We start from the raw sequence: 20,349 nt of genomic DNA on the forward strand, positions 1-20,349 counted from the left end.
GTACCTGCTGATCGAACTTACAACATACATTAAATTTGGTCTTGTAGTTGTTACGTAATGAGGCAGCCCACCATTTGTTTGAATAAAGACTCATCAACTTGAGTCCCAGTTTCATCTTTATGAAGCTTACAACTTGGAACAATTGGGTTACTAACTGAGTTGCTATTCTCCATCCCAAACCTCTTCAACACTTCGAGAGCATACTTTCTTTGGCAAAGATAGATTCCTTCCAACCGTTGCAATACTTATTCCTTGTTTGTTTTTATGAACAAAGTGTGTTCACTATAACACTTTTCAAACCCTTCCGTTATAAAATGAGTTTCTATACGACTAAACCAAGCCCGTGGAGCTTGTTTTAGTCCATAGAGAACCTTTTTTTAACCTATAGACTTTATAAGAGTTGTTCTTTTCCTCGTAACCCTTAGGCTGCTCCATATACACTTCTTCACTGATTTTTCCATGTAAAAAGGCAGACTTGACGTCGAGTTGAAAAAGAGTCCAACCTTTATGGGTTGCTAAAGTCACAATCATTCTCACGGTATCCATTTTTGCAACTGGTGCAAAGACTTCTGTGTAGTCAATTCCTTATTGTTGCACATACCCCTTTGCTACCAAACGAGCCTTAAATTTGTCCACTTCTCAATTTTCTTTGAATTTAGTCTTATAGACCCACTTCACTCCAATTTTCTTTGCACCTTTAAGTAGGTCAGTGAGTTCCCATGTGTGGTATTTTCTCTATAGATTATATCTCCATGTCCATAGTCATTCTCAATTTTTTATGCTTTACTACCTCCTCAAAGTGTGTTGGATCAGCTAAAGCAAATAAGACCAAATTTGCATTTTCTTCTTCTTAATACTCTTCTCCACTTACATAGTCGTCCATCCACACAGGAGGGTTTCTATTCCTTTTTTCAGAATTAGAAGATTCGTCGACATTTTCGCTGGCTGGTTCTCTAATATCTCCTTCTACCCCACTTTATACTTCTTCATCTTTGCTGGTTGGAACAAAGTTATTTTCTTCATCTTCCCATTCCAGATCAGCTATTATATGTTCTTCATGACTTGTTTCCCAGACCCAAGATTTATCCTCCTCAAACACTACATATCTACTAATTATAACCTTCTTTGCAATTGGATCATATAGTCTACATGCTTTAGACTCTTCACTCACTCCTGGTAAAACACATGTGGAACTTTTTGCATCCATCTTAGTTCTTTTCACATCAGGAACATGTACATGAGCAACACATCCGAAGACTCTAAAGTGCTCAACTGATGGTTTGATGCCACTCCAAGCTTCTTCGGGTGTTTGGTTCTTTGCAACAAGTGTGGGACTCCGATTTAGAACATATATTGTCCAATTTACTGTTTCTGGCCAGAAAGTCTTGGGGATTCTCTTTTTAGAAAACATGCATCGAACCATATTCATCACAATCCGATTTTTTCTTTCTGCTACTCCGTTCTGTTGTGGGGTGTATGTTGCAGTTAATTGCCTCTTAATGTCGCGTTCTGAGCAAAACTCATGAAACTCAGCTGATGTAAACTCTCCCCCTCAATCTGTTCTCAAACACTTGATGTATTTTTCTGCTTCTTTTTCAACAAAATTCTTGAAACACTTGAATGTACTTAACTATTCAGATTTTTCTACCAAGAAATAAGTCCATGGTTTCCTCGTAAAGTCCTCAATAAAACATAGAATGTACCTCTTTTTGCTGTTGGAGATGGGGGAGATTGGTCCACAAAGATTGGCATGAATAAGTTGAAGCTTTTCTGTTGCCCTCCAACTGCTCGTCTTAGGGATTGGATATCTATGTTGCTTCTCGACCATACATTTAGTATACACAGTCGATGGAGCCTTGAATTATGGTATGTCATGCACCATCTTCTTAAATTGAAGGGTTTTTAGTCATTTGTAGCTCAAATGTCCGTAACGACAATGCCATAAGAATGTTAAATCTTGTGCAGATGTGTAAAGACACTCTGATTTTCTTGACAAGGAATTTGCCAACAGCACAAACATTCAATTCGTTGTCATCTTAGTTTGTATGATAAGCCCTTTCTCTGGATGATAAATCTTCAGCTGCACATTTTGAATAAGAATCGTCGATCCTTTCTCTTGTAGTTGACCAATGCTAAGGAGATTGTTCTTCAAATCAGGAACCAAATAGACTTCACTAATAATATGTGTAAATCCAATTACTTTTAATCTCAGATTGCCTTTCCCAAGCACATTCATCCTTTTATTATTTCCCATCTTTACCGTATGTTTGAATTTTTCATCAAGATCGTAGAATAAACTCTTGTCACCACACATGTGGTTGATACATCCAGAACCTAGGAACCAAACATCCTCCCTTCGAGCGTCGTTATCTCCACATATGTCATGAGTAACATCTCTTCTTCCTCTCCTATCTCAGCGTAGTTAGCTTCTTTATCCCAACTTGGACATTCTGATTGGAAGTGTCCAAGTTTGTGGCACTTGTAACACTCTATGATTGCTCTATTGTAGGAGTAACGACCTCTGCCTCTATAACCACCTCGACCACGTTCTCTGTCATTAAAATTATCGTCAGAGGTTATCTTTAATGCTTTTTCATCTCTTGTATGTTGCTGGAATTTTTGCTCATGAACAATAAGATAGCTCTGCAACTCATCAATGGAGAGATGATCAGTATCTTTGGACTCCTCGATTGAGCAAACAATATAGTTGAATTTTTCACTCAATGATATGAGGATCTTCTCCACCACTGTGACATCTTGCATTTCTTCTCCACATGTTCTCATCTTATTGGTCGCCGACAATACTCTTGAAAAATACTCGGAGACTCCTTCTCCAACATTCATCTCTAAGGTTTCAAACTCTCTGCGCAGAGCTTGTAGCATCGATCTCTTGGCCCTAACACTTCCTTCAAACTTCTTTTTCATCGAATCTCAGATCTGTTTGGAAGTATCCTTCACAAGGATTGTTTCCGATACAGTTCGGTCTATGGCTTGTAAGAGATATTTTTAACTTTCAAATCTTTCAACCTCAACTCCTCTAACTTCTTAACTTGTGTCTGTGTCTGCACTACTCCACTCTCTGGCTCGATATACCCATCTTATACCAGTTTCCAGTATTCTTTAGATCGAAGGAAGTTCTCCATTAACATGCTCCAGTGGTCATAATGACCATCAAAGCGAGGAATAGTCGGCTGCACAAAATTTCCTTCAGTTGTCATCTTCCTTGTTGCTGCAAAGACTTCAAACTTGCCTCTGATACTAGAATGTTAAGAATAAATAACTGAACTCTCTACAATTATTATTGAGCAACTACCTTATTTATAGCCATATAATCTTAAGATAGAGTAAAAGAATAACAAATAGTAGAAAATAAAGGAAAACTAACTCACTACCCTAAAGACTAGGACTAACTATGACTTATTCAAACAGAAAATAATAATTATCTTTCAGAGAGAGGGACACCTGCGATGAGATGATGCGATGAGAGTCTGAGAGGGTGGGAAGGAGATGAGAAGAAAAAATGATTGGGGAAAAGGTGAGAGAAGGAGAGAGAAGGTGTGTGAGATAGAAGAGGGGTTGGGCGGGAAGGAGATAAGTAAAAAAATGGCATTTTTCCTTTGGATGCTCTTCGCTAGCATCTTAACCGTTGAATGATTTTCAATTCAAAATTGAATCATCCAATTTTAAAAAATTAGATCTCAACTTGAGGAGACAAACTTGTGAAGTAAAATCCTACCCAGTAGGAGGAGGGGGAAAGATACCCTCCTCTCTTATCATATAAATTATTTCAGATAATGGTAATATAGTTGTTATTACATACACGACCTCTCACACAAGACGGTTCCCGCGTCTACTTGCTTGAATATACAAATTTCGACCACCTATGATGGCCTATTACTTCCGTTGATATGCATTTAAACCTAAAAGACAAGATAACATTGAGAAAGAGAGAAGTAAAATAAGAACCATTATATCTTTTAGATTGATATCATTTACACCCCCATTGTCTTCACAAAATATAACAGAAATGTTGATAGACAAAAACCGATAGCAAATGTTGATGCACAAGACACTCAATGTGCTAAGCTAGCATGACTTTGCTCATTCTGTTACACAATATCTAAAAGAAAAGACAAAACAAGTAGCTTTTTAAATGCGAACAATACAAGAACGGGAACAAATTGTGTTGAGAATGACGTAAACTTTATGCCTGTCAACATACAGATGGTGAATTCCACCCACGCCTTGAACGAGAGATTGGAAAAATAACACATAACTTTTTGTGTTGCACGTATTCTATTCCTCGTAATTACAAAAGCTTACTTGTTCGGCACTTTGATGGACCTCCAGGGAACAACTTCATTATCCAACACAATAGTCTCTACCTGGTCGAAAAAGTAGACCAAGAAAATGTTACAGAAATCAATTTATTTGCAAACGAGTATGAAATTTGAAAACAACCCTAGAAAAGACATTACACGCTTCCGTTCTTTTTTGTATCTGCAATTTCAAAATATGGAAGTTTTTTTTTTTTGAATTGTTCAGCGTGTCTCGAACCCTTGACCTCTAGGGTGGAAGATTATACCTCTTACCACTCCAACCAAGGGTTGTTGACAAATAAATATGGAAGTTATTGTGTTGAATTTGGTTTAGCTCGATTATTGTTATCGTTATATGGAGTCTCTCTGCTCTTTTTAAAGCCTTTTCTGCTCCATTAACCATGATTGCTCAAGGATGAGTTAGGAAATGCAAGCATGCCTTTTTCTTAATTGTTGCTCTTAAAAGTTTTTGCCTAATTTGTGTCTCATGTGTTAGAAGCTGTAAGAGAAGTTTAGTTGTTCCGAGTGAATCTTTTATTCCATGACAAAATTCTTGAATCTTGAGGTAAGTTGTGATCTCCAAATACTCCAACCTACCATCTTTTGGCATTTTTGAGTGGTGTAAAACTAAGGATGCTACGAGCACAAATGCAATGATTCATTTGTCCAACTTTAAGTAACCTTCTTTTACTCTTCCCTTGGGTTTAATTGTTTCTCCTTCCACCGTCTCTTTATTTTTTTACTCTTTCTTCAGTGGGTCTTCAGACTAAGATAAACTTCTTATATGCCTTTGCTATAATATTCTCCAACTTGACCGGCGGTAAAGCTCACCCAACCAAGCACATAATCCATTTCTCATCAAAAAAAAAAAAAAAAAGCACATAATCCATTAGTTTACTCTGTCTCTCATGCAGTAGGATTGTTCTGTGTTTGGTTGGGCGCACGGATACCATTTATTATCGATTCGAAAGGTCATAGACCGTTCTAGTTTTTATGGCCCTCTTCTGTTATAACACCGTTACTCTCTCTCTTCCATTTTTTTCTCTCTCCTCCAACATGTTTTCTCTCTCTGCCACCTCGTTAAAACCAGTCAACTCATCATCTTCTCCGGGAAGGTCGCCGGCCAACTAATTTTCCGGCCGGCGACCTTTAAACCTAAAAAAAGAAATTTTTTATTTCATCTCTCCTCTCTCTGTCTCAAAAAAAAATATTTTTTCACCTCCTCTCTCTCTCTAAACTCCGGCGAAGGGGGTTACCTTTCGCCGGAGGTCGGGAGACCTTGAAGGTCTGCTTGAGCAGATCAAGGTCTGCTCGGGCAGACCTTTAAGGTCTCCCGACCTCCGGCGAAGGGTAACCCCCTTCGCCGGAGTTTAGAGAGAGAGAGAGAGGAGGTGAAAAAAAAATTGAGATTTGAAGGTCGCCGACTGGAAAATTGGTCGGCCGGCGACCTTCCCGGAGAAGATGATGAGTTGGCTGGTTTTAACGAGGTGGCAGAGAGAGAAAACATGCTGGAGGAGAGAGAAAAGAAATGGGAGAGAGAGAGTAACGGTGTTATAACAGAAGGGGACCATATGGGTATTTCTCGTAAAGTAGGGGGCCAGGCGGGAAGCTGGTCACAAAGTTGGAGGCCATTAGAGAAATAACCCAAAAAAAAACTTATCTAGTAGCCCCTTAAAATGATATGAACCATGGAATTACTATAGGCACCCCATTCTATCCGCTCTCTTAGGCCTAAGGAGTTTCCCTTAAACCCTTATGGGTCATGTCACCTTTCATTGTAGACAAATTAGGCTTGGGCCTTATATAACTGCATACGGCCTTATCCAACTGCAAATATTGATATCGACCCTTTGAAGTATTTCATACTTAAATATCTATAAGTGGACCGACAATAACACCGTCTCACCACACTTTGCCGTATCCATACAACAAATATAGAATGAAGAAGATGTCTTCATCCATAAAAGGGGTGAATGAATCTAAACATTTAATATATCAAAGTATTCCGGTATACTTAATATATACATTTATATATTTCCATCAAGGAATTTAATATCTTAGCAAGCTCTCTAGTTTACTGCCCGTAATTCTGACTCACACAAATACGTTTTTGATTTTTCGTTAATGTTTGTAACATGACAGGTATACTAACATTATGAGATATCTATGTCTCTTATGAATCTATTATTTGATCATAAACTAATAGAGTGATTAATGAAGTTTGTGGTTGTCTCCCTACACCTCATGTCTTCATGTTCTCATGTTTTCATGTGGGGTGGAAGGAGAGAGAACAACAAAATCTAATTCATCTTCACAATTTAATTTAAAAAAAATTGCCTATAAGATGGTTGACTATACCAAAACAGACTTCTACTTGCATTTGACTTTTTTTTTTTAGGAAGCCTTATATATTAGTAGTTTTTTTTTTTGAAGGATTATATATTAGTAGTTAGTACTACTTAGATCCTATTTCTCAAAAAAAAACATAGCGTGAAAGCAAATAAGGAAATAAAGGACTACAAAGTAACACATTTTAACTTCAAAGGACTAAAATGTAATTGAAATTGTGAGACTTTTTTTTTTTTTGTTGAGTTTTTTTTTTTTTTTTTTTTTTTTTTTTTTTTTTTTTTGTTGAGGGGAAAGACAGAAAAGAAAATTACAACTTCAAATCATAAATCATGCTAGCCTTCGAGTTCCACTTCCGGTTGACCTCATGTTTTCTTCCCCACTTAGCAAGCGTGTCGGCTAAAATATTGTTTTTCCTCGGACTATAGCTGAATTGGATTATTTCAAAGTTGCTGCAAAGAGCGTTGAGATACTTTATATGCCGCTTAGATTGCCAGCTGATGGTTACGGTGCTGTCTTGGATGTGCTGGATCAGACTGTTATTGTCACTTTCCACAATAATGCGGGTTATAGCCAGTTCCTTAGCCCATTGCACTGCCCTCAATAATGCAATAGTCTCGCATTCTTCTGCCGTTTGACCCCTGATGGTTTCAGCCAAAGCGCTTATGAAGTCTCCTTTCGAGTCGTGAATAATGCATCCTATTCCTGCCGTGTCTGTGTAAGTTGTGAAGGAGGCGTCGACGTTCATTTTGAGGAAATCTTTCGGAGGTGGTTGCCATAGCTGCTGAGCAGCGTTTTGTTTTGGAGCGTGACCCTCTTGGATGCTAGTAACATAGCTTTGAATCTTTCTTATTACTATAGAAGGAGTGCTATCTGTTCTACCGAAGCACTTATCACATCTAGCTTTCCATAGAAACCACATAATTTTTCCGAATAGGGATATGGAGTCATCTTCGAGGGAAGGCCAACATTTTATCCAATCCAAAACCGAGGTAAAACCGTCGGTTCTCACGTTGAAGTGGAACCAGACAGCTCTGGCCAAGTTGCAATGCAGTAGAGCATGGATCATAGTTTCTCGTTCCTCACAAAATACGCAGTTGTAGTGGTTGCCAATATATCTTCCGATTTTGTCTTTGACAGGCAGACTATTGGTGCAGCACTTCCAAAGGAATAGTTTTATTCTGGGGATGGTTTGTATGTTCCAAATAAACGACCAGTCTATTGTGGCTGCATCCCTGTTTTCATTGATAAGGTAATTGTACATAGACTTAGTAGTGAATTTACCTGAGTTGGTCAGCGGCCAAATCCTGGTGTCCTCTGAAGACGGATGGAGATTAATGCTTAAAATAGCTTTGCCTATATCCTCATTAAAATTTTGCCGAATCAAATTATAGTTCCAGGCATTGTCCGTAATCAATTGGTTGACCGTAGTCAATTGGCAGTTGTTAAGGTTTGGAGTGGGAGGTTTATGGTTGGGTATCCAGTAGTCGTTCCAGATATTTACCTTAGTACCATTGTTGACATCCCAGAACGTAAGAGTGACTACTTTGGTGAGGGGGTTGGCCAATGATTTCCAGAACCACGAATGAGTTTGTTTAGGAGGAGCAGGTTTGGGTGTTTTCGGAAAATATTTAGCCTTGAGCAGTTGAACCCAGGGAGCATCAGGAGTGTTGAGCAGCCGCCACCCAAGTTTACAGAGGAGAGTTTCATTATCAAGGAGAGGCTTCCGAAGGCCAAGCCCTCCAGATTTTTTGGGGGTGCAGATGGTATCCCACTTGATGGTGTGAATGGATTTCTTTTTTCCCCACCAGAATGACCTTTGAATAGTCTCTATGCGATTACTGACGCCTTTCGGAATGGCGAAGCATTGCATCTGATATCGGGGAACCGCCGCTGTGATAGTCGAGATAACTACCGTGCGGCCAGCTTGTGAGAGGAGGTTAGTCTGCCACTTTGAGAGCTTATGTTGTATCTGATCAATGAGAGACTCAAAAGCCTGCAGTTTTTTTGCACCGATAAAAAGTTTTGTGCCCAAATATTTATCAAGTGAAGAGGCCTGATGCACTTTTAATGATTTAGTGATCAAGCGTTTAAATTTGGGGTGGGTATTTTTGGAGAAAAAGATAGTGGATTTGCTGTAATTGATGATTTGTCCCGATTCCGACCCAAATAATGTAAGGATATTGATGAGGTTGGTGATGTTGTCAAGGGTGTTGCGGCCAAAGATGATGCAGTCATCAGCAAATAACAGATGGTTGATAGTGAAGGAGGAGCGAGGGATAGAAAAGCCAATGAAGGGATGAGGGCTATCCGGGGAGTCCAGTAGCCGGCTAAGGCCTTCCATAGCCAAGGCAAACAGAAAAGGTGAAATGGGGTCTCCTTGTCTTAAACCTCGAGATACATTAAAAGATGGACCCGGTCTCCCATTGATGAGTACAGCCATAGAAGAAGAGGCAATGCAGGAGTGTATCATCTTGATCCAATGGTGATCATATCCGAGGCTAGTCATGATGTCCTCCAGATAGTTCCATTCTACCCGATCAAAAGCTTTGGACATATCAAGCTTGAGACCGAAAAACCCTTTCGAGCCTCGTTTGTTTTTGAAGGAGTGAGCAATTTCCTGGCTAATGATAATGTTGTCTGTGATTTGGCGGCCTGGCACATAAGCCGCTTGGAAAGGGGAGATTATATCGGGCAGGGTGAATTTCAAACGGTTAGCCAAGATCTTGGTGATTATTTTGTACGTGGTGTTCAGCAGACTAATGGGCCTGAAATCTGTAGTTGATTGAGGAGATTTGGTTTTGGGGAGGAGACATATGTGGGTGTGGTTGGTGGAGGGCGGAAGAGCTGAAGACTGAAAAAAGGTTCTCACCATCTGGGTCACATCCTCCTGCACCGTTTCCCAGTTGGAATGGTAGAAGTGAGGGGGGTAGCCATCAGGGCCAGGGGCAGCCTCAGGTTTAAGAGAAAAAGTAGCTTTTCGGATTTCCTCATGTAGAAATATATAATATTAGATCTTCTGCATAAAATAAAATAAAATTTCTAATTATATCATTGTTTTGTTTATGTTTGGTCCACCTTTCTTTGGTGTAGTGGTAGGTCATCCCTCTTAAGCCATGAAATCTTGGAATCGAGTCTCGGTAGAAGCAATTTATCACTAACATTTATCCCATGTATTTAAGACACTAAATAAAGTAGATGTTGTCGTGCTTGAAGCTATCTCTTGTCGACCTCTTTAATTATTAGTTTAAGATAGATGGTTATTGTACTTATCACATCTTAATGATGTATCAATATCTTGTAACGACTAACGTTGATCATAGTCAAATTTCTTAAAGAAAAAAGGATTGCTAATGTTTGGTATTATTAGCAATTGTTGATTTTGAAATAACTTTTTCTTTAATCCTTAGGGTAAGTACAAGTATATAAGAAAGAGTTAATTGTTGTAAAGCAATCCCACATTGGTGGGAAACAGGAGTGTGATGCTCCTCTTAAGAGGTTAAGTATCCTTCCCTAGTGAGGCCTTTTAAAACCGTGAGGCCCAGGCGTGCCAAATCGGACAGTATCACTAGCAGTCCGGAAGGCTGGTCCGCACCATTCTATAACACGTTATCAGCACGATTAGCTCTACTATGATGTGGTCTTGTGAGGGTGTGTTGTAAAGCAACCACATTAGTGGGAGACAGGAGTGTGAGGCTCCTCTTAAGAGGTTAAACATCCTTCTTTAAAAATCGCGAGACCTAGGTGTGTCAAAACAGACAGTATCACTACCAGTCTGGAAGGCTGGTCCGCACCATCCCATAAAAAAAAGAAAAAAAGAAAAAGAAAAAGAAAGGGAGAATAGACCAAAGAAATCAATTAAGCCACAAAATATAGACCAAGAAAAAGTGCCAAGTAAGAGAGAGAGGATGAGAAGAAAGAGTCTAGGGGTGAAGAACCTTAATGAAGACAACATTCATGATCCACTTTCCAGGATGCCTACCCCACTTGTATTCAATTCACTGAATCCAACATCCTACTTTCTCTCTCTACTCTCTCTCTTAAAGTTCATCTCAACATCCCCACCATTCTTCAACATACTTGTACCCAAAGAAGAGGAACGTCACTATTTCACCTAATATCACAATTTCAATACTCTGTTTATGTTCTTGATCTTAATTCCTTTTCATAACTTCAATCTCATATTCTTCTTGTTCTCTTTCATCCCCAATCAAAACCCATCTCCATTTCTTCTTCCTCAAATCATCACAACCAAAACTCAACAACATCAATATCAAAATTACAGGTTTGTGCTAAAGATCTTTTTGTCTTCCATATACTTTATTTCATTCAATTTTTTTCCATAGTTTACTTGTTTTAATAGGTCTTATTCATATTTTGAGCTACCCTTTTTTGGGTTTGATTATAGATGTCCAATTCATTTAATTTTGAGCCCAATTATTGATTTGATTTTAAGAAACCCTAATGCATAGGATTCCACCTTGGTTCAATCTGTATTATACCCTAATTAATCTTTTTCATTAGAACTAATTGGAATTAGTTAATATGGTTTACAGGTTGAAGGTAAAGATTGAATTTTAGCAATACTTTTCTGCATCAAATTCTTAAGTCTAATCTAGGATTTGGGTTTACTTAGATTGAACAAAAAGGTTAAAGAACTAATCTTTATAGTTAATTTTGAATTTGGCATCTTACCCATTGAATGAATATGAGGTTTGAGGAAAGATCAGAGGTTGATTTAAGAATGCCAGAAGGTTTGATTAATGCAAGAGATCAATGGGTTGAGTTTGAAATGATGGAAGCAAGAGTAAGAAAGAATAGTTTGGGAGTTATAGATGGAAGAAGTATTAGTACTAGGGGAGATGTTCATAATATGAATCAACATCAACAACAACAACAACAACAACGTAATCGTCATACTAGAACTTTATCGTCATCTTCTTCCTCTCCACCTTCAACGTTACATCATCGGGAGAAGATCATCAATAACAACACCAAGAACAAGAGCAATAGTAGTAATAGAAATGGAAGGTCATTGATATCAAGTAGCTACTTTAGTGTGGAGTCTTTACTAGTACTAGTTTGTTTAACGGCGTCGTTGCTGATATTACCAGTGATACTACCACCATTACCACCACCGCCGTTCATGTTGTTATTGCTTCCTATAGGTATACTCGCTTCACTAATGGTGTTTGGTTTTATGCCATTAGATGCTCGAGATACTTCGTCTTCCTATGCTTAAAATGTAAAAATAGCTAGAGAGCTTGAGGCTTCTTCTTCAACATCATAATCTATCCTTCTTTCAGTTTGTCTAACTTACCCAATTTCTTGATTATATGGTATATATACATTGTTTTGTATTGTTTCTCTTGACAAAAATTGTTCAATTGAACTAGTAATGGTAATAGTAAGGAATTTTAACGTGTAATAAATATGTGTGAAAGAGATTCTGTTATGAATACCAATTCCCATTTTTCAGAACAGTCTTTTTAGGCAACTTTGCACAAGACCCCCTCATGTAAGAGGGTTGAGTGTATAACAAGTCTACTAACTTTCCCATGACAGTGCGACCCTTAAGTTACAAACATGTGTACCATTTGTATGTGCAAAACTCTCACCTCGACCACAACACCCTCAAGTGGGAGGGTTGAATGCACAAACGAGTCTACCCTTTGTACGTATAGAACTCTCACATGAGAGCGCAACGTGATCACTGAAGGTAGTTGGTTGGTCGAATCCGTACGGAACCTCTGCTCAGTGAGCACTTCATGTGAGAGGGTTGAATGTACAAAGTACAAACGGGTCATCCTTGTGAGAGAGTTGAATGTACTAACCAGTCATTCTTGTTTGTAGGTTGAGTATACAGATGGGTCATCTGTATGAAGCGCATCAGACGGAATCCAGATCTCCGTTAGTTGAGGTTCAAGGATTTATTTTTCTGTTTCGATTTACTCGACCAAAAGTTTTAGCAGTACCATCACACTACAAGTTCACATTTCCTTCTTTTTGACTCCGTCAAAAGGAAACCTTGGGATTAGCCACCTTCCTTGTATTTCACAAAGCAACCTCTAGAACTACAAATTTATCTTTACTCCTATTTGGGAATCCAACAACAAGAAATTTTAATTAAGTAGCCTTGATTACCATAATTCACATTTATATTGTAAGAACCTGAAATGTATGAACATGAAATGTATGAGCAGAAATTGGCACAGGAATTACTGAAACATTACATAATTTAGACGAATCTTGGTTCGTCTAAAACGAAAGGAAGTTTTAATGGAACATATATCACCAGGACGGGTACAAAAGCATCACAAGCACAATATCACTCGTTACACTGGAATTGTCATCATTCTTCGGTAGCACTGGCTGCGCTTAAATCCACACTGAGGTCTAACTCCTGCTCACCAGAAAGAAAATCAAAATCAGAATTTTGGGTCATATGCCACTAGGCCCAAAACTTATAATTTTGTCGTATCAGATTTCTGTTGGTTGAACATTTAATAGAAATGATTTAACTTGAAAAAAAATAGGTTAGCAAGTGTCGGTTGAATAATTTAAAGCCCATTAAAAGTTCATTACGGACCTTCTACTAAATTCTCATTCGAAGAGGAGTCATATCTGCTCTACTATATAGGCTTATAGACCTTGTAAACATCGACAACCAAAACCTATTTGGTTGTTTCCTATTTTAGAGGAATGTTTGATTACATGCATGAATAAGATGTCGGGAAGTCTAAGAAAATACCTTGCCAGTAATCATGGTATACATGCTGAGGACATCCGTCACTGTCGATTCAAAGTGTGTTGTGGCATCATAGCTCTGTTACAATCTCAAAGTGATTAATGCGCATCCATAAATTTGAAGTATAAACAGTAACATTAAGTGAATCGGATTTGCTCACCGTTGATATGAAGCAGCTATCTAGAGAAGGCTCATTTACAGGTACATATCTGTCATAAACATCGAAGAAGATCTCATCAACTGGACCAAGAAGGTCGATTCCTGGCCTCAGTTCAATTTCAGGGCTGTCAGTTTCAGCTTCTGATGACACAAAGGCAATGAATTTGTCTTTTGGGGCAACATTGTGTGAATAAGAACAGCAAAACAGGTACCTATTGAATAGTGAAGACGATAGTAAATTAGATAATGCAACTCGACCAAATCATCAAACCAGACAAGATGATGTTGAAGGAAACTGGATTAGTGTGTTCTTCGATCAGTCAACTAGATACTATATGCAAACAGAAGTTAAGGACTTACATATCTGATTTTCGACCTAGTTGCTTCTGAGGGAGGATGACCTGCACCGAATGAGAATCATTGGTGTTTGGAATGGGATGGCTCATTATGCATATGGCCCTTGCAACCTTCCCTACCTTCCTAACCTGTGAAAATTCCACTTTAGGATCAGAGACGTCACATTTTATTTTCCTGCTCTCCACAATTTTTGGCTAAAAAAGGTGAATTTAACAACAACTTTGTACCAATTAGAAAGTAGGAACAAAGTTACAAAGAAATCGATAATCCTATTCTTCACCTTATTGGGCAGGTAAGAAGGATCGCATACAACTTTTTTGCATCTAGCGGTTTCCCCTTCAGAAGTGACACCACAAGCCTTTCCTTCTTCATCAAACTCTACCTGGATTGTGTGTCAGATATCATCCTCGTTAACTCCCAATAGGCATGTATAAACAACATGATAAGATTACCTTGCATTCAGGCTTGTTTAACATATACGTCCCACCATATACAGCACTTAGCCTTGCAAATCCCTGAAGGAAGAAAAATATCAATATATCCCCATGCCTTAACCAAACAAACCTCCATTACGTTTAGAGTCAGTGAACCAGAATAAACAACAAAGTAGAGTGCAGACCAACCTGTGGGAGTTCTCCTAAGCCGTATAAAGGATAAATATATGGTGAGCCTCCTTCAAAACGTGCTAGAGACTCCGCATAAAGCTAATAACACAAAACCCAACGTTAACTACACGCATCCTTGACTAGCAATGGTTTACAAATGATTGACTATGTATAATCATCAAAGAGAAAAGACAGAGAGTACACAATTTGCAACTAAGAACAGTCTTACCTTCATTCGCTTAACAGTATCTAGCGCAGGTTTATTTAGGTAATGGTCATCCCTGTGAAGTGCCAATGCATGACCAATGAAGTCCATAGTGTTGTCATCAAGACCATATTTGCTGTTCAAAATTTGCCAAATTACAGACAGAGTTATATTAAAATTGATACATTATTTTATTACATTTTATTATGTAGACTGGAGTGTTCACTGCAAGATAAAAATTCTAGAGGGCTGGATGGTGGAAGAGTAGTTGGTCGATGTAGAGAGTTTTCAAGACAAAACTCATGGTCGAAAAGTGGCCTCTAAAGGCTAAGTGAGGACTAATTTACAGAACCACGCGGTATGTAGATGAGAAGGCTAAGAGAAACATACGCAATAAGTTCTCTCGTTGTTACTCTTGTAAGATCCATCCCTTCGTGAGTTTTGGGGTCACTTTCTTCATAATTTTGGACGTAGATGAAGAATTTCCGAGCTCGCCGCTTCTCAAATAGACCCATTAATGGAGATTTCAGAGCCTCCATGTCGGTTGCTGGCACCTTATGAATCTATTGCAATGAAGCCAAGAATGGAAATTTTGATTCAAAAACAGAAGTCAATAAATACATATAAATGGAAAAGAATTGTTATTTAGCTACTAGAGTGAAAGAAATGAAAGTTAACTGAGAGAATGGTAGAGGGAGAACGTGAAACACCTTTCCTTTATTAAACACAAAACTTCCATCAACGGCTTTGAAGTTCAAATACTTTGTAACATCAGTATGAATGAGGACGCGCACTAATATACCATTTGCCATCATGAACTAGTCAAATAAAAATTATCCCATCAGATAACACTAAACAGGCCAACAGTCAAAACTAATTTGATTATTTTTTGTATATATCTGCTTTTTATCCTTATCCGAAACAATTAATTATTTTTTCTTCCAAAGTGAAGGGGCAATAGGGAGTAGACTGAAAAACCCAAGAAAAGGAAAACCTTTGGGATCATGTCCACGTTGTAATCCCTGCTGGAGCCCAAATGTGCTGGAGGCTTATCACTTCCCCTGAATTTTTTCCATAACTGCAAGGAAATTATGCATAAAAAGGTAAATAGCAATAAGGAGACACAATAGGTGACAACTTGTGAACTTGATTATACCACGACCCAAATCCAAAGTTGCAGAAACATGAAAAGTAATAACCTGAATAAGATTGAGAGAAGTCGATTCTCCTCCATAATAATCATTCCTATCCATGTGCAAGACCTGGTCATGAACAGAAAATAAATTTTATATAGTTGCAAAAAAAAAAGTGAATGAGAGAATACAGCGTTAATTATTATTTTCTGAGACGGTAAGATTCAAACCGTGGTCTCCCCTGTGGAGAGACATACATGTTACGTCGCGACCAAAGTGAGCTTTCATAGTATAAATATAGAAAATCGTAGAATATAAATCTGTGATAGGGTATGTTTTATGCATTGGAAGAAGTTCACTCGATCAAAATATACCTTTTATCAAGGGAAAGATAACTCCTTATGCAACAAGGAAATGGCGCCTATAAATCGGGTAAGTATTTACAGATATCTTCCTTTAACATTTGAAAATTTGCAAATTTTGTTGTGCGCGTTGAGAAAAATAATTACATTTATGATGGATAGACGAATAAATGCTTAGTACTTCTTCGATACCAAATCACTAGTTATCAATAGAATTGAAGAAAAAAAAACAGTTTTTCCGTTTGTCTAACCAAGTAACCAACAAATACCGAATCGGGAAAGCACGTAACTAGGATTAAAAGTGAGTGAGATGAATCATTCATAGTCAGGAAAAATCAGAATAACGGCGCAAGAATAAAAATGTATTCATCATAATCCATTTTGCTTTCTTTCTCCATATGGTCTCCGCAATATAAAATGCTAATGTTTGTATCTGTATATTGGTAAACGTTACGGATGGGTATATTAAGCAAATATTTTTCCACATAAAATCCTCCAAAACTTATCAAATAAGCATATACTTGTGACCCTTGGGTTTAAGGAAGAAGCTACTTAAAGGCTTTTCATTCCTGATATGAACTTGATGCTGATAAACACATGGATCTGAAATTCTTTTTCCTAAGATTTTTTTTTTTTAAATACAGGATTATATGAGTACAATAGACATCATACATCAGATGGCTTGGATTCATCATGAGGACGGAATATGCTCATTACTGCCTTGGAACTATCCTAAATACACTCATACACCCCTAAAGGTCATTCTACACTAATCTACTTTTATTTATACTCCGTACCTTTAATAACACGAATCAACAAATGATGGATTTCCACAACCACCAAGTATCGATCCTCTGACTTTCGGGTTTTCTATGCACTACCACTGGACCAGGACCCTATGTGCATTTCCGTGCCATTTGGTATCCCATATAAGATATAACATTGACACGCATAAGCCCAAAGGGGTATAAACTCAAGTTTTGGATATGATCAACCGAACTCCACAGGCCCATAACAAGAAAAAAAATTCTGTCACCTATGCTATAACTAAAAATACTTTTCCAGTCCATTCAATATTCAATAACCAATTTTCCCAATAAGTAATTTGCTTTAGACAATAGAAACAAATCAAAACCTAAATTTAGGGATATATCACTGAAAACCATTATAGAACTATCATTTAATCATGTATTTAGGGATTACTAGAACATTAAAAGTGATAACTAGAATTTCAGTATATATATAGAGAGAGAGAATTAGAGATTGATTTATTACTATATCGAAATCAGATAAGATCATAAACAAAACTTAGGGCATACAAATGGATCATAAAGATAAATGAAATTAGTAGTAGTAATGAAGAAGTGAAACCTTAAGACCGTCAACGGAAAGAAGACCACTGAGGATGCATTCTTTGAGTCCAGTTCCTAATACAATTACATCATACTCTTCATCCATGGCGGAACCTAGATAGAGAGAGAGAAAATCCAAATATGAATGATCTAGACTCTAGAGAGAGAAAGATAGTAAGATGAGAACGAAGGTCTTCTTTTAGTCCAGCTGACTCTTTATATTGTAGAGAGAGAGAATTTAGATGCTTTGTTGATCGTGGAAGGCAAAGAGGCTAGTAATGTCTGAAGCTTTAAAAATAGGGAAGTTTTATAAGGCCTCCCCAATTTTGTTAAAAGGCCTCCCATGCACCATTTTACTTGCTAAATTATCATTGAGGGGAGACCTTTTAACAAAAATGAGGGGCCTATAGTACTATTTAATTATTGGGTTATTTTTTAAATGGCCCCCAACTTTGTGACCAGCTTCCTGCCTGACCCCCTACTTTAGCAAAAATATACATATGACCCTCTTTCTCCGTTATCTTTAAAACTTTCCGTTACTCTCTCTCTCTTCCATCTCATTTTCTCTCTCTGCCACATCATTTGAGGACGCCACATCATCGTCTTCACCGGCCGGCCAAATTTCCTGTCGGTGACCTTGACACATAAAAAAAAATTCCCTCTGTCTCTCTCTAAAAAAAAAAAACTTTTTTCCCCTTTCTCTCTAGATCTGGTTCATGGTGAACTAGATCTGGGTCTGATTCGAACAAACCTTCAAAAGTCCGTTCGAATCAGACCGGAACAGACCTTTGAAGGTCTGTTCGAATCAAACCTAAATCTAGTTCACCATAAACCAGGTCTAGAGAGAGAAAGGGGGGAAATTTTATTTTTTTAGAGAGAGAGGAAATTTTTTTTTTATGTTTGAAGGTTGGCGACCGGAAATATGGCCGGCCGGCGACCCATGTCGGTGAAGACGATGATGTGCCGTCCTCAAATGATGTGGCAGAGAGAGAAAATGAGATGGAGGAGAGAGTAACGAAAAGTTAAAGATAACGAAAAAAGATGGCTATATGGATATTTTTGCTAAATTAGGGGACCAGACAGAAAGCCGGTCACAAAGTTGGGGGTCATTTGAGAAGTAACCCTCAATTATTTTATTTGGGCCTATATTTTAAGCATAGGACTAGTCATAGGAGAGTGACCTTAAAATTTTTTGGGCTGACTAGTAACAACATTTACATATTTTAATGCACTTGGAGTTCTAGCTAGGAGTCATACTAACCATTTGACAGAGACAAATATAAATTTACCATTGGGATCGACCTCAAATAATGATGTGTTTTACAGATTGGATTTTGATATCATAATATTTTAGTTGATAGAAAAAATTAAAAAAAAAGTCTGAGATCTTGTAAGCGAGAATAAAAAGCAAACTACAAAATAATTTAGGAAGAAATTTTTCTTGCATACACTTTATTTTATTATACGCCAACATTTCACTTGAGAAAAAAACTATAGGAAGCTATGAGGCGCCTCCTCCCATTATTCCTTGATGCATGCACATATACCAAATATACCAAAATAGTGTGTATATATTTTAATTATACAACAATAAAGAGAGTGTCAACAAAAAAAAAGAAAAAGTGATCAACATCAATTGACAAGTCTTTTAACAAACAATTAACAGCAATTGACGAGCCTAATTTTACTTATATTTAGAGGCACTAATTTTAGGCATGAAGCTACTGTGTCTACACAGGTCTTGAATTTTGTTATGATTTGAAGATGAGGAAAAATGGAGTTATGATTTTGAAAATAAACAAAATATTTAGAAAGACAAAAGCTTAGAGAAAAAAAAATTGAATGAATCTTGAAGAAGTTTTTAGAATAATAAGAGATCGGTCAAGAAAAAAGAACTCAGATAGCTCAACTCGCTAAAACAGATTCACATACATTAGTCTAAGAATCTAGATCATTATTGAGATTGAAAGTTTGAAAAAAAAAAAAGTTTGAAAGCATGGGTTTTTCTTGGCCGCGTTTTTGGACATAAAGAAAATTCTCCGGAGAATAAAAATTTAGTCAATAAATGTTGACTCACAGGCATATTTTGTTTTGGCCGCGGCTTTGGGGAACAAAAAAAAATGCTCTGGGGAATAAAGACTTAGTCAGTCAAGGTTAACTGAGAGGAAATATTTAATTTTTAGTCCAAAAATAATTTTGATAGCTTTTTAGCCCTTAGTCTTCAACATCTTCAACTCACTTTCACACTAAAATCCCGACCACCACCATAATTTCGGGTCACCAACAACATAATTGGTTGTGAAGACGCTATAATAATTTGTCATCGCCGTCTTTGTAATCTCACTTTTGAAACCAGATCTAGAAATTTCTACACAACCCTATTAGAATGAAATCAAAGGTAAAAATCCTAGGTAAAGGGATTGTATGACATCTACAGAAACCCTAGATAAACTAACAGGAAAACAAAAGAAACAACCCTAAATCCTTCATGAAAACCCTAATCATTAATTCAACTTATGGAATGCAAAAAAGACAGTGAGACAGGGAAAGAGAAAGTGTTTGGCCACCATCATTTCATGCTCTCCTCCCCCTTTCTCTCTTCCTTTTTATCTCTTTCTCTCTCTTCTTTTTTATCTCTTTCTCTCTCTAAAAACCATCAGATTTCGGATCTACTAGGGTAATCTCTTTCTCTCTCTAAAAATCTCTTTCTCCCTTGCTTTTTGATCCATGATTCTTTTAAGATTATTAGGGTTTGGTAAAAGT

General features: G+C 37.5%; 1 protein-coding gene and 1 long non-coding RNA gene across 2 annotated transcripts; one reads left to right on the plus strand and one right to left on the minus strand.

The window, feature by feature from the left end:
* The first annotated feature begins 10,422 nt into the window (after window positions 1–10,422).
* On the plus strand, window positions 10,423–12,143 carry LOC147550841 (uncharacterized). Its single transcript, XR_015237157.1, has 2 exons — window positions 10,423–10,950; window positions 11,222–12,143. It is a non-coding gene; the product is annotated as an uncharacterized LOC147550841 (long non-coding RNA).
* A 642-nt stretch (window positions 12,144–12,785) lies between these two features.
* Window positions 12,786–17,908, minus strand: LOC147550842 (guanosine nucleotide diphosphate dissociation inhibitor 1-like). The gene is made up of 13 exons (XM_086667003.1): window positions 17,606–17,908; window positions 15,939–16,001; window positions 15,734–15,817; window positions 15,450–15,557; window positions 15,130–15,302; window positions 14,764–14,875; window positions 14,553–14,633; window positions 14,382–14,444; window positions 14,210–14,311; window positions 13,933–14,057; window positions 13,574–13,784; window positions 13,417–13,491; window positions 12,786–13,068 (listed from the first exon to the last, which is right to left on the minus strand). The coding sequence occupies exons 1-13, from the start codon at window positions 17,690–17,692 to the stop codon at window positions 13,018–13,020; spliced, it is 1,335 nt and encodes a 444-aa protein (XP_086523129.1). The 5' UTR covers window positions 17,693–17,908; the 3' UTR covers window positions 12,786–13,017.
* Window positions 17,909–20,349: the final 2,441 nt, after the last annotated feature.

The sequence above is a fragment of the Eschscholzia californica genome, unplaced genomic scaffold, assembly GCF_041429995.1.
Source record: "Eschscholzia californica isolate CP2 unplaced genomic scaffold, dmEscCali1.0.p SCAF_3, whole genome shotgun sequence".
Classification (NCBI taxonomy): domain Eukaryota; kingdom Viridiplantae; phylum Streptophyta; class Magnoliopsida; order Ranunculales; family Papaveraceae; genus Eschscholzia; species Eschscholzia californica.